Source organism: Nannospalax galili, unplaced genomic scaffold, assembly GCF_000622305.1.
Source record: "Nannospalax galili isolate Female #2095 unplaced genomic scaffold, S.galili_v1.0 scaffold208, whole genome shotgun sequence".
NCBI lineage: Eukaryota > Metazoa > Chordata > Mammalia > Rodentia > Spalacidae > Nannospalax > Nannospalax galili.
Genome location: NW_008357998.1, coordinates 691,095 through 705,891, shown reverse-complemented (window position 1 = coordinate 705,891; position 14,797 = coordinate 691,095). Strand labels below are relative to the sequence as shown.

General features: G+C 42.8%; 1 protein-coding gene across 1 annotated transcript in view; it reads left to right on the top strand.

Annotated features, from left to right (window-relative positions):
* Positions 1 to 5,037, top strand: part of Ptpro (protein tyrosine phosphatase receptor type O) — a 243,911-nt gene extending 238,874 nt beyond the window's left edge. Inside the window, exons 26-27 of the mRNA XM_008856033.2 lie at positions 2,748 to 2,868; positions 3,935 to 5,037. Coding sequence (XP_008854255.1) covers positions 2,748 to 2,852 — 105 coding nt within the window. The 3' untranslated portion in view covers positions 2,853 to 2,868; positions 3,935 to 5,037. The remainder of the gene's footprint in view (positions 1 to 2,747; positions 2,869 to 3,934) is intronic.
* The last annotated feature ends 9,760 nt before the right edge of the window (positions 5,038 to 14,797 follow it).

Sequence of the window (14,797 nt, the reverse complement as noted above, 5' to 3'; positions counted from 1 at the left end):
TACTCCGTCATCCCTGCTACTGTCTGCTGTGGTATCGGCACCCCCAGCCGTTCCCCAGTACTTGTCCATCCGATGAATCTAGTCAGCCTATCTAGAGGTCTTTGTTTTAGGAAGGTCAGCTATTGCTCATCTAGCAGCAATCAGTTGTCAGATTGGGGTCTGCTGTTCATTTTCCTTCTGGTTTTGACAGAGTTTGACCACTGGGCAGTCATGGAGACTCCAGGCCAGAGCCTCTTCTGTTCCTAATGCTCATATAACACCAGAGTCAATGGGATGATGTGTGAGGCCCACAGTGGCTAGTTTGGTTTCTAATGAGATGTTATCATAACACAGGGGAACATGTTTCATGTTTTCTCCAAAGCTTATTGAAAACACAGAGTAGTCAAGGATCCAACCCACTAGGAGCTGAAGAATCGGCTTTGCATTTGTGTCCTACAAGGAACTGTTTAAATCCTGTGGGCATCTTGACTGGGTCTTATTTAGAGGTGCTATCTAATGGGTGCAGATACAGAGATGCACCGAGAAGAAGGATTGAGAAAAACCGTGAAATTGCTTGTTTCATGGCACAAAGACAACTAACCTTAATACTCTGTTGATTTCATCTCAACTTTCAGTGCTATGTGACTACACATTTGTGCTCATGTGATGCATACATCTGCGTATATTTTCTTCTCTTTTTGTGTTTTTGTTTTTGTTTTGATCTTTTTGAGACAGGGTCTCCCGTAGACCCAGCTGGCCTGGAATTCACTCTCTTAGAGATCCTCCTGCCTCTCTACCTCCCAGTACTGGGATTAAAGGCATACAATTTTACTATCATCTGTGTCCACAGCATTTATTAATGTTTTAATAATTTACCTCATCAATAATAATTAAGAATAATTGCCTTGGGGCTGGAGAAAGGGCTCAATGGTTAAGAGCACTGATTGCTCTTGCAGAAGACCCAGGTTTGAATTCCAGCACCCACATGGTGGCTAACAACCTTCCATAACTCCAGGTTCAGGGTATCTGACACCCTCTTCTGTCCTTGGACAGCACAGCAAGGGTGTACTTACACACATGCAGGCATAACACTCATACACAGAAAATTAAAATAAATAAAAATTTTAAAAAGGAATAATTGCTTTAACAAGTTCAAATTATCATTGAGTGTTAATTTTATCCTCTAGTTAAGATTACTTCATCCGTGAAAACATTTAGTTTTATTACTTGGCCTTTTTCTTTTTTAAAGTAATTTTTTTTGAGTGGTGGTCTCCCAGGGTAGCCCAGGCTGACCAATTTGTGTCCCTTCTGCCTCAGCTTTCATAGTGATAGAAGACTGCCAGACTAACTACGTGCTCATTTTTTGCATATGTTTTAATATTCCCTTGGTTTACTTTAAAAAACATCACTTAATGAGTACAAACTTCTAGAAACTAGGAATAAGAAGATATGGTGATGCATACCTTTAATCCCAGCACTTGGGAGATAGAGACAGGTGGATCACTCTGAGTTTGAGGCCAGCTTGATCTATACAGTGAGTTCCAGTAGTGAGACCCTGTCTCATTTTTTACTGAAAAAAGGAAAAAAAAAAAGACACAGTTCCGATCTTCTGGGAATACTTTGTACACTAATTTTTTTGTCTTCAGGTGTTACTGATTAGCGCAACTTCCCAACAAAAAATAAAGCTATTGACATTTTGTCATAATTTTGAAAGAATTTTCCATGAATTTGTACCCTCTTTTTACCAGTGTTTAACATACAGTAACCTTGAAATTTTTATTGGTAATTTTTTTCTATTGCTGAAAGTTTTAGAAAGTTTGTAATCAGGAGAACTTAACCTATAATTAGCCTATATTTCCCTTTCCATTTCCATTGTTTAATTTGTACTACCCACAGTTCACTTTGGTGCATAATGAGGTATACAGTGTTTTGTTTTCCAAAAACTATTCCAGTTAAATATCCGTTGCCTTTAGCACTGTACATGGACGACCCTCTGCACTCTACAGTGACTATAGTTTAGAAAGCTATGGATTATGTGCCTGAAATTTGTTGAGAGGATAGTTCTGTGGTGCTCTCATAGTCAGAAAAAAATGGTAACTGTGTGAGGTGGCATGTGTTCGTTGGTGTGACTGTGCTAATCATCTATGCTTATTAAATCATCACACTGTAAACCTTATATACACACATTTACTATACCTCGATCAAACTAGAAGAAGCATTCTGCTGTATGTAAAATGTAATAGGGGATGGGGATATGGCTCAGTGGGTAAAGTGCTTCCTGTACAGGCACGATACTGGCTTTGGAGCCCCAGCCTCCACCCAAAACTCAGGGCCCTTGCCTTTACGCCCACAGCTGAGGAGGCAGACAGGGGTCTCCCTGGAGCTCACCGGCCTGCTGGCCTTGCCAAATCAGCAAACACAAGGTTTAATGGGACACTTGATCTCAAAATATAAGATGGATAGGGATAGAGGAATACACCCAATGTTGATCTCTGGCCTCCACACACATGTTCATATGCATGTGCACACAGGAACACACACATACACACACACACACACACACATACACACATGATGTTCTAAGCTCTATCGCTCATAAGAATACCTTCACAGTTCAATGTCTTGGATTTTCAACTTATGAAATTATCTCTGTAAAGAAATGAAAATGATGTCCTTTCACATCAGACCCTCATCATTAAACCGTCTGGTATTAAAGACTTCATCTTCACGTATGTGTCCCACTCTGAGGCTTTTGTTGTGTCTCCTAGGAGCAGTACATCTTCATCCATCAGTGTGTGCAGCTGATGTGGCTGAGGAAGAAGCAGCAATTCTGTATCAGTGATGTCATCTATGAAAACGTTGGCAAGTCCTAGCTCTGAATCCGGAGCAGTAAGTATGGAGTCTCTTAGAACAAGGGGAGAGGCCATGTTGGAACTGGACAAGAGGCAGCCAGCCAATTGTGTAGACACTGACTTCATATAGATGCTGACTTCGTGCCAGTCTTTCCGTCCAACTCTCAGCCCCATAGGGGTGGGCAGAGAGAGTCACAAATGCCTGCACCAAAGATGATCCTGTGTCATATATATCTGATCTTCAAACTTCAACACCGCTTGGTGATCATAGCAACAAGCAGGGGCTTCTGCAGCTTGTGATGGTATTTCCTCTCTTCCCTCTGCCCAGAACTTTTAATTGTCTCTATGTCTGCAACGACAGACACTAAGTTCCAGCTCTACCTAGATATTCGTGCAAATATTTTATTAGTTACAAAAGACATAAACTAGAGTCAAGATTCCCAAAAAGAGTCAGTGGATTGAGGATTCACCCAAAGAAAAACAATATTGACCACAGAACCTAAGGATAATGGATTCTGAAAATTCTTTGACCTCTACACCTGTGTGGGTGGGTGCTCTTTCTGAGAATGCTTTGACCTCTGTGACTATGTGGACAGGTGCTTGAGAGGGTCACAAAATATACATAACATAGTCAGTGACTTGTGCTCACATTTTGACTAGAAAATCAGAATTTGGAGGTGTGAGAGATCTTTTCTGAATTGACAAATGGACTCAGTATTCAGCTCAGTAACAGGGAACTTTGTCTGGCTATAATAGGATGTAGAAGCCATTGACAGAGTAAGGAGTGGGCAGGAGAACATTATGGGAGAACTACAAAATGGTAGGAAGTGGATGGGTTAGCCAATGTAGGAGAGCATCAGCCTGGTACGTCTACATCCACCGAGAAGGAGCCAGGGCAGTGCTAGCCAGCAGGAAGGATGCAGTATAAGGAAAGACAGAGGTAAGTTCGTAGGTGGAAAGAAAGATATTCAGACCCACAGGAGGAGTCTCACCAAGAAAGATGTGGAGATAAATTCGTGTCACAAGCGTTGTGGGCTCCAGAGGTGGAGCAGGGAGGAGGTTGCTAATCTCCAGGCTGCTAACTATTGTTCTCTCAATTGCAGCTGAGGACACAATGTGCACCCATCCTGCCTTGCTTCCAGATTCTTTTGTAGGGGCCCTGTAGCCACTGTGTAAAGCAAGCCCCTGCTTTGCAGTGTGTGGCCAAGGAGGAAGACATAGCCTTAAGGAGCCTACAGTGTCTTTTGAACTCGTCACTTCTGGACATTTGATGGACCAAATTCACTAGAATTCCAGAAAGGTCATGATGCTCTACAAAGGACAGGAAGTACCAAACTTCCCAAGAGTTTAGTTGGCCCTTTGTTGCTTGGGCTGAGTTGATTTTTTTAAGTGCAATAAGTTTTGTATGGATGTGATTTTATCAGAAAGTTGAACTGTTATCTGCCCACATCATTGATCAATGCCATAGTCCAGGAAATAACAGGCATTGTTATCACCGAGTTATAGCTCATTATTTAAGAGGCATGGCCACACAGGATGACATGATGAATCTACTTCAAAGAAAATGAAGAAGTGTGATCTGGTCTCCAATCTTGAAGCTACCCCATCAGGAATGGGTGGGTGGTTGGGGAAGAGAGGTTGTACCCCCAGATCAACTGGTTTATCTTTTGCTTTTTCCAAAATGACAACCTGTATTTTAAAGTAGAGTAGAAAAAAATTCTGTCAGAGTTGTCCTAGTTCTTGATGGCTTTCTTCCTTCTTGACAGTTAGGTGGTCTACTTGGCCCTTTGGAACTAATGTCACAGTCCTGTTCAAACAACCTGATCTGATCTGGCAGTGAGTGTTTCAAGTCTAACTCTGAGCTCCTTTGCTGTCTGAGGAGCATTGGTGCCTAGGCCTTACCTTCCTTTTCCTGTTGACCTGCATATACACAAAAGATGTTTCACCAAGAACTGTCTGATGTGAAAATGCACTTTCTTTCCGCCCTGAAGAGCTGGGAATTCGTGAACTTATGGCAACAAACTCAGCATGCTAGGCCAATTTCTGGACTACATCCCTTGGTAATATTGTCAAGTGTCTTTATTGATTCCAACAGAAATTTCTTTTTGTTTTCTTTTCAGTTGTCAGATTTATTTTAACTTGTGTAGCTAGCAGCATTTTATTCTTTGGATTTTGTATAATTAAAATACATGATTGTGTATTGTGACCACGAATGTTGTCAATGTGGAAATCGATGACCTGTTACTTTGTGCCACTCCCTGAGACAGAAGAGTTGATGGTCTAGGTGTACAAAGGGGAACGTTTTGAGTTGAAAGTAAACACAGCTGGCTGATTCCTTGTGGCGATGTGGCCATTGTGGGCCTACCTGTGGGTCTGCACTTTGCCCTGCCCCCCCAGGTGACCTCCATTCCCAATTATCGTCTTTATTTAAGATTTATGTGGTTGTGTGTGTGTGTGTGTGTGTGTGTGTGTGTGTGTGTGTGTGCGCGCGCGCGCTCACAGGTGTGAGTACAGGTGCTTGTGGAGGTCAGAAGAGGGTGTCATATCCCCTGGAGAAAGAGCTGCAGGTAGTTTTGAGCCCTCTGACACGCTAGGTTCTCTGTAAGGGGCAGGTACTTTCTTACAGCTAAGCCATCTCTCCAGCTCCCCAATATTCTTAAAATGGTGTACATAGGATGAGTTTAGTGTTTCCACAGTGACCTTCACGGCAGTCAAGGATGCCAAATGAACAGCTCTGCATCCCCACTGAGGCTTGTGACTGAGGAAGCCTGGCCACAGCAGCCCCTGGCAAAGGTCCTTGCAATGTCAGGCCAGCAAGTTTCTCTCACCGGCAGGAGGAATAACAGAGAACGTCCGGATCCTGCAGGCTGACAGCTTGGGCTCCTCAGAGATTGTCAGTTCTGTTTTGTTTCATTCCCACCTACTTTGCTCTCCGTCCGACTCCCTCCCCCTCTTCTCACCCTTCTCCTTTAGCCCCATCCTACCACCCCCATGGATATGTTAGCAATGCATCATGCCAGCCTTAGAAACAAATAGGGTTAAGGAGAAGTGGCAAATGCATGTGTGACATTCATCCAACCGAGCCTCACACCCAGGCAGTTCAGGGTGAACTCAGGCAATCAGGGAAGGGCCAATATGAAGGCACAGGGGCCCCCCCCCCCCCCGGCCACAGTGATGCTGGCACAAGTTCTGTAGCCTGGAACATGACTTCCCGTGAAACAGAGCACTTCATGAATCTTTCATGCCTTCCCTGAGCACTCGGTCACATGAGGGATCAAGTAACGCCAGATCAGTTTTCCCAAAAGAAAAGATGGGAAACCCAGTGCTTGTCTGCCAACTCAGAGTTGACATTACAGGAAGATCACAGGGAAGCAGGTTTCCAGATCCTCCCTTCAGAGTCTCCACTGTCATCACTCTGTTCATCCATGTGCCTCAGACTTCCTGGTGGGAAAGACGTTCAACTGGCAAAAGATTCATCTACGTTATGAGTTTGGAATTTATCTCTGCTGAATCTCAGCGAACACACTGTAGGGTGTTGATGATATCTTCATAGTTTTGCAAGTATTAAGAACATCAGAAGGGATAATTCACTCAAAGGTGCTCTGCTTGATTCTCCAAAGTACCCTAAGGCTACTCCAAACAGCTTAGTTTCCACTCCTGGACCCACTTTAGCATTCAGAAGCAAGGTCTCCAGGGGCTCTGTATTATTAATTAGGTTTCTAAAAAGTCATTTGAGTAGTGCTTTGTACTGAATGAGCACAGAGAGCCTAGCGTATGCAGTTCATAAAAACCTGTATGGCACACAGAAAGAGCAGGGCACTGTGGGATTGTAAATTAGTTGTCTCTGAGTGACATTGAAATTGAACTTGTGGGCTGCAAGAGACAAGTTATGGAGCTAGTGGTGAAACAGCTGTTAGGGTCTAATTTATAGGCTTAATTAACACCAATAGATCTATCCATCACTATACATTGTATGATTTTCTTTAACTTGAAAAGTGGTAAATGGCACTTTTTGATGCTTCTCTGTTCCAGAATTTTCCATTTTATCACTACAAAGAAAATATTACCTCAAAAATTAAAAATGAGGAATCAGGTTTAATATCAGGGTTTTATATATATAATGTCTCTCCTTTCTTAAAAGCAACCCTGTCCCAGAGGAGGTTGTGATGGTCACATTAAAAAGCAAGAGCTGGAGGCTTTGTGTCTAAATTTTCTGCAGGCCACGAGATAGCTGCTGGCTGGAGGGCTGGCCCTTCGCCAAACAGTTAAAGTTACTGAGTCCAATCCCCCTGCTTTCTAGAAAGGAGGCCTTCCTTTACACCCCAGGGAATGTCTAGTGCAATGTGCTTCAAATAGCTGGCCCATTTCCTAGCTCACCGATCTCCAGCCTGGTGCTTGGCACGGGGCACAGAGTCCAGGAACCCTGCCCAGGATGGAATATGATGGGCACCTTTGCCAAATGGGTTATAGAGCACCAAGACGTCAAAACATAACATCAAAAACTGCAGGAATCTAACCTGGTTTTCAACAACCGAGTTTGAATGCCTGTGAGGGAAATTTCAGCCATAACATATCCAATTACTGGCCACCCAGAAGAAGAGGACCTTTGTTTATAGAGTCAGTGAGTAGTGAGTGTTTATCACAAGACAGTCTGTTAATGTCCCTCTTGTAAGGCAGTTCTTGGAGTTAAACACTACACTCATGTTTAATCCAGTGACTCACCCCCCAGGAGAAAAATCCATCAATGTGACCACTTACAATATGTTAGATACTACATTAAGCACAATGGAGCAATATGCAGATTATTTACTTATTTTTATTTTCTGTGTGTGTTTTGCTTGCATGTATGTAAGTGCATCCATGCAGTGCATGCAAACCCACGGAGGCCAGAAGAGGGTGCTGGATTCATTGGAATGGGAGTTACAGATGGTTGTTAGCTGCCATGTGGGTGCTGGGAACTGAACCTGGGCCTTCTGCAAGAGCAGTCAGTGTTCTTAACCACTGAGCCATCTCTCCAGACCCCAATATGCAGAACTTTTAAAATAGGTTAAAAATCTGATATTTTTGTCATTGGAAGGGGCAAGAAAGAAAGCAGTAGTCAAGTCATCATGTTTTCTTCTAGCTCCCTGTTCTGGTTTGTTTCTCTGTTGCTGTGACAAAATACTCTGACCACTACCAACTTGGGGAGGAAAGGGTTTATTTAGCTTACATAGCCTAGGTCACAGTTATCCGGGAGCCCAAGGTAGGAACTCAGGGCAGGAACCTGGAGGCAGGAGCTGGAGCACAGGCCATGGAGGAATGCTGCTTACTGGCTTGCTCCCCTGGCCCCTGCTCAGCCTGCATTCTTATGCAACACAGGCCCACCTGCCCAGGGGTGGCACCACCCACAGTGGGCTGGGCCCTCCCACATCACTCATCAAGAAGATGCCCTTCAGACAAGACCATAGACCAGTCCAATAGAAGCAATCCCCCAATTGAGGCTTCCTCAACCCAGGTGTGTCAAGTTGACACTAAAGCTATCCAGCACACTCCCCAGTCATTGATGGCCTGTTTATCTTCTGGTCACACCCACCATCCAGTAGAGTGCATAGATGATGAAATAGCAGGTATTGGTGTTTGGGTCATTTATCTCCCACTAGAGACCCTGACATGGTTTCACTTTCTTCATGAGGATCATCAATTTCGTCTATTTTCCCACACAGGGCAGGTCTCCCAACCACACACAGCCCTGGCAGATGGCAAATACTCCCCCACCACTACCATACACACACTTCCAATCACGAGCAATGGCTGCTGAGCTAGGCAGCCCATCCCTTCACTGTCAGAGAGCATTTCCTTCTTTTGTCTGTGTATCTGGGAGGCATTAAGAATGAATGTGTCTATGCTTCTCACGCATATGGACTTAAAGTTCAAGTCTATGTCCCAACCTAGTAACGAGGCAGGTGCAGTGTAAATGGCCCCCAACCACCAGCCTCCCTCCCCACTTGGTAACAGGGCACTAACTTGACAGTTTCCAATATCATAGTTTCTTAACTTCAAAATAGCATTATAAAGTGAGAATACCTACTTTTCAAATGACAAAATTAATGTGACATTAGATCAAGAGGCAGTGTAGGCTAAATTATAATAAGCCCCAGGTTATAAAGAAACAAGTAGGATTCTGACCCAGCTCTGTCCAGCCCCAAAGCCACTTTCTCCCACTAATCCATGTTGTTTCTCTTTCATATTCATCATTGATAAACTGAAATAGGATAATAGGATCTTCAGGCAATGTATTTAATATAGAAGACAATGTTTAAACTTGAAAAAAATAAGGTATGCATTCATCTATGGCCCATCTCATGCCAGGCCCCATGGAAGGGGCTGTGACTAAGAAAACAGATACTACATGGCCTATATTTCGGAGTGTACATCCTAGCAGGGAAAATCAACAGAGGAAACAGGGGCTGCATTGTGTTTCAGACACTAGATTAGAAATACACCGCATCCAACGTGGAAGGGAAGAAGTGGGTTATTTCAACTGCCTGAAAAGGTGAGAAAAATGAATTATACTTTCTTTTGGCATTTTGAAGAGCCCAGAGTCATATTAAACAATACAAATGATACACATCATCCTTGCACTCAGAAAGCACTGATGTGATGACATCTGCACACCAGTCACTGGGGCCCAACTGGGTAACCACATCCACCCTGGTTCTGAATCTTTTCTTTTTAAAATATTTTACTTATTATTTTATTTTATGTGTATGAGTGCATTGCCTAAACATATGTAACTGGACCTATGTCACGCAATGCCCACGGAAGTCAGAAGAAGGCATCAGGTCCCCCGGAACTAATGTTATACATGGCTGTTAGTCACCATGTAGGTGCTGGGAACTGAACCCAGGACCTCTGCAAGAGCAGCCACTGTCTTAACCACTGAGCAATCTCTCCAGCCCCCTGAATCTCTTCTTGTTAGCAAAAGGGAACATTTCTCCCTAGGCCCCCAGGAATCACTCCAGGCTCATGAGTCACTCAGCAGAATCCAGTGAATTTGTTATAACTGCAGACTCAAAGAGGCATGTTGGACCACACTTCTCAGCTGCTCTGTAGCTTGGCTGGGACCACGTGCCTGGCTTCTGACCAACAGTAGATGAGCTTCCTCGTCCCTGGGCAGAAGCCTGAGTCCCTGAATCACAACATGGACACAGGACCCCTGCCTCCTTGGTTATAAGTCATCAAGCGCGTGCCTCCTTCTGCTTATTTGCTGAGATTCTAATCTTGCTGCACTCAGTAGTCAACTGGCCAACAAGGACAGAGCTTTTCCAACAGTGCTCAATAGCAGCTAAAATGGGAATTTTTTTGGAACAGCAGTGTGTAACTGCCTGGTAAAGTTCTCAGAAGACAGATGAAATCTCCAAGCAATGTTAACACACAGTGCAAAACAAGGGCAGAGACACAGTCCACAGAGGCAAGATGGCTCTTCAATGGGTAAACTCTATCACAGATATTCCTCTTCAGAAGTTATTTTCCTTCAAGTTAGAGCTCTCCTACTCTTTATGTTATTGTTATAACTTTCCAAACCATGTAACAAATCCAGAATCTGGGCCTCACACTAGAATTTACAGAAGGCTATTGGCTTTGTGTCAGATTCCTGAATTACTCTTTCCTGAATTACACACCTCAGAGTGGTCTCACAGAGGAAGCCATGAGGTTTGGATGTGTGAGGCAATATAAGGCAACCCAGACCTTTGTGTTATATCTTTTGTGTTGTGTCTGTCCTGGTATGTGAGTTCCAGGGCTATGCATAGGAGTTCAAAGTCAGAAGACACAAAATCTTCAATTCTAAGGAAACTCAAAAATTCTTAAGTGCTGTTTAAACTGGGAAAAGTTTCAACCATTATCCCCTTTACAAATACAAAACATGATTCTTTGGTTCCCCAGGAAAACTTTAATCAAGCAATGGTTTGACACTAGAACCTTAGAAGGGGGTAAACATTGCTTAGTATCCCCAGGAAAAGAATTCTCACAACAGATGGAAAATTTATTTGTTAATGTTATTATGAGAATGTAAAAGATGTTACAAGGATATGGGAAAGGGGATATTTTCCAAAATAGAAAAATTGAGAAAGCCTAAGCAAGTGATGAAGGTCTCTTTAAGTTTGTTATGATATATAAAGGATGAGACAAAAATAATATATACATAATCTTAAATTTTCTAAGGTCATAGTTTAGTCAACTTCTTTAAGGAACAAAATATATGTCTAGTCAAGGTTTATCTGATAATATTTGTTTTTTTACCCAAGCTTTATCTACGTGGCACATGGTAATTAAAAGTACCAGACTGTGGAACTAACCTTCTTGGATGATTAACAGCTATACTTTGAGGTCTATACTAATCTGGTCAGAGGGACTTAAAGGACAATTTTTGCCCTTTGCCCTCCAAGATTGACTAAGTTCCAGGGGACTATGGAACATCTCTCAAAATGTCCTGTAACTGTGGTGAGTTACCTGTTCTCTTGTTCAGAGAGGCTGTGGAGACCCCACCAGATGGACTTGAACCAGTGTCCAGTCTACAAAGAGGAGGATCAACTTAGATTGGAACTGGTAAAAGAAAGGAACCAGGGGCTCCTCCCAAGCTCATGTGACCCCTGAGGAACTGATCCTCAAACAACCTTAAGAGTGAAAATAAATTGGTTCATTTGGGCCAACTGTATAGTCTTAAACACCCAAAAGGAAGGTATAACCAAAGATTAAAGTGATCAGTATATTTGTTCGGGAGTTCAAGGGATTACACTTCTCAGACATTAGACTTAAGTCCATATAAAATGTTACTTAAAAAATTATTTCTCGTTGATGATTTTGTTTCTAATCAGAAAGTGCTGCTCAGATGTAAGACTTCAAATCTTGGTCTGCAATACTGCAGAGCCCACCTGTAGCTAAGGAGACAACCCCCTATTGTTCTGAAATGATGGCTAAATATGTTTTCTCCCCCTATCTAGACCCTTTGGGAGGGAACTTACACTGTGTTCTAGCCACTCCAACAGCTATCAAAGTGCCTGAAAACAAATCCTGAGTTCATCACTCTCAAGTCCAGCCTTGGCAGACAAAAGAAAAATGAAGAGGAACCCAATAGAGAGATGCTTTTGGAAGCTCTCGTCAAGAAATTCCAGTGGACTCTGATATGAACATTTGAAATTTGCCCTGTTCTGACTTTTTTCTGGCTCTCTGTCTAGAACTTGTAATGCTAACTGCTCTTGCCTTTACTTCTCCTTCACATCCCATATTCACCAGTCAAGGACTTTCTTTTCTCCCTACAGTTAAGAGTTATGCAATTTGGGAGTATTTTAGATAGACCCACTGAAGGGGTACCCAATTGCTTTACCCTGCGTCCCTGTTCAGCATGGAAGAAGCCATAGCAGTCTGTGTCCCAACTCCCTATTGGCAATTTGAGTAATCTCTTCAGGCAATGGTGTGATAGGAATAGGAGGTAGGAATTGGCTAAGCAGTTAGGGTAAAAAGACCATAAAGAAAAGTAGCCAGTTTCTTGGCTAAAAATCAAAATGTCCTTGGGCCTCCTAGCAGCATACTCTGTTCCAAACGCCAAAAATGTGAAAAGTATTTGGGAGCTCTTATCTAATCCCTAAAAGATCTTAGAGTTACCTCTTCAGAGGGGGGAATGTTAGAGTAGCAAAAAGCCCCATAAAAAACAAAAAAGAAAGAGTACATGAAGTTGTTCAGGAAAAAGTGATGGGGAGATAAGGGAAGAGTTGGAGGGGAGGGCGTGGGCGTGGATTTGATCAAGACACCTTATATGCATGTATAAAATTCTCAAATTTTTTAAGTTAAAAAATGCAAAACATGGGCTGGAGAGGTGGCTCAGTAGTTAAGAGCACATGGTGCTCTTCCAGAAGATCTGAGTTCGGTTCCCAGTAGCTATGTCATAATTGCCTGTAACTCCAGGTCCAGAGGGATCTGAGAGCCTCTCCTGGCCTCTGTGGGCACTGCATCCACATGCACATACCCACACACAGATACACACATATATATGTAATTTAAAAATTTAAGGATAAAAATCTTTAAAAAGAAATATAAAACATAGTGGTCCTAGAAAGACTCTTGAATTTCTCAAACCAAACTATATTATATTGTCTTTAACCAGCAATCCTGTGAGGGAGCGTGGTGGGGACAGACCATGGTGTGGGGCCACAGTACAGCACAGCCAACAGTGTAGAACAAGGTACTGTGGATGAAAAGGCTTCAGCTCCCAGCTGACTCTGTTGTCTAGTCTATGAGATGTCTTGGTCATGGTCTTTCCTGCCTAGTGTCAAGTCACCTGGGCTGTAACCTGTACTGAGTAGCTATTGAACCAACAGAAGCTGATTTCTTTCCATTCTAGAGACTGGCTGGATATCTGGAATGTGGGTGACATCATGTTCTGGTGAGCACCCTTTTCTGGCTTCTTACTTTATTTTCACAAGACATAAAAAGAGTGAGCACTGTCTAGGGTCTTTTTATAAGGGCATTAATTCCATTCATAATAGTTCTCATGACATACTTACTTCCCAAGGCCCGAACTCCCAATACACTGGGGCATAAGATTTCAATATATGAACTTAGGGCATGACATATTCAGTCTGTTACACAGGGCTTCAAAAACTAAAAACCGTGTGGCTAAAAACAATTCCTGGAATAGCTTAGTATATATTATATGATATCAGTAAAAGTCAAGCTCTCACAGTCTCTAAGAATTATCATGGAAATCTTTACTAGACTGACAAAAAGCACCTGGTACCTTAACTATATTGGTTCAATTTCTCCAGAGTAACATCTAAATTCCCCCTCCAAAACCCTCACATTTATTGACCTCAGAATATGAATATGTTGTAGGCATGCGAGTCCAAAGCATTGCCCAAGTTTTGTTTTGAACCTCAATTCCCTGCTAGCATGTGCTTCAACAATGTGTCCAGTCTGTGCAACCCATGTGGGAGAGGTTCTCCACAGAGCAAGGCTGGGGCCTGATTCAGTGAAGGATACCTGAAACTGTGCAGTCTCTGCAAATTCACTGTATCCAAACTATCTTTTAAAAAGCTCACTAGCGACTGTGGCTATAGCTCAGTTGATAGAGTGCTTGCCTAGCATGAATGTAGACCTGAGTAGCTATTTACTACTTGTAGTAGGGTTTGATCCCTAGTACCACATAGACTAGGTGACACATGCCTATAATCCCAGTACTGGGGAGATGGAGGCAGGAGAATCAGTAGGTTATCCTCAATACAAAGCAAATTCTAGGCCAGCCTGGGCTCCATGAGGACTTGTCTCCAAACAAACAAACAAACAAACAAACAAACAAACTCTCTACCTCTAAGATGAGGAAGCCAATTTGTACAAACCTTAATATGTAAACAGGCATGGGTCAAGTTAAAAATAGAAACTTGGAGTAAGTGGGCACTGACTGAAATGTCACATAATCCCTCCATGAACTAGTTTCCTTGTTTGGTAACAGGAATACTAAAAGCTTCCTCCACAGGGTTGTGTAGAGGATTAAATGGAAAGCCCTCGGCATGATGCCCAGTGGTTTGAGGATACAGAGCCGTGTAACTGAAAAGCATAGTCTATACAGTCCCAGAGCCCTTCAAAAGTCACAAAAGTCACCTATCTCTAAGTGTCCTCTCACACACACAAAAGTAATATCTATGTCTTGGAGTTGTGGCAAAATATGGAATTAGTTGTATAGCACAACTGGCAAGAGTCTGGCAGAATTAAATAAGCTCTATGATTCTCCAACTCTGTGAATCTATCTCTCAGCGCATTTAGACCACTGAAGCATTCATTCCCTCTGGCACTATGACATCTACTCTGATTGCTGAATTCCATTCCTCATAGGCGCATATATTATGAGCACACCCATCCAGTAAGACACTCTTCCCGGAGCTTTGGTAACAACCCTCCCTGCTAAATACTGCTGGACTTGGTGTAGACAGTCC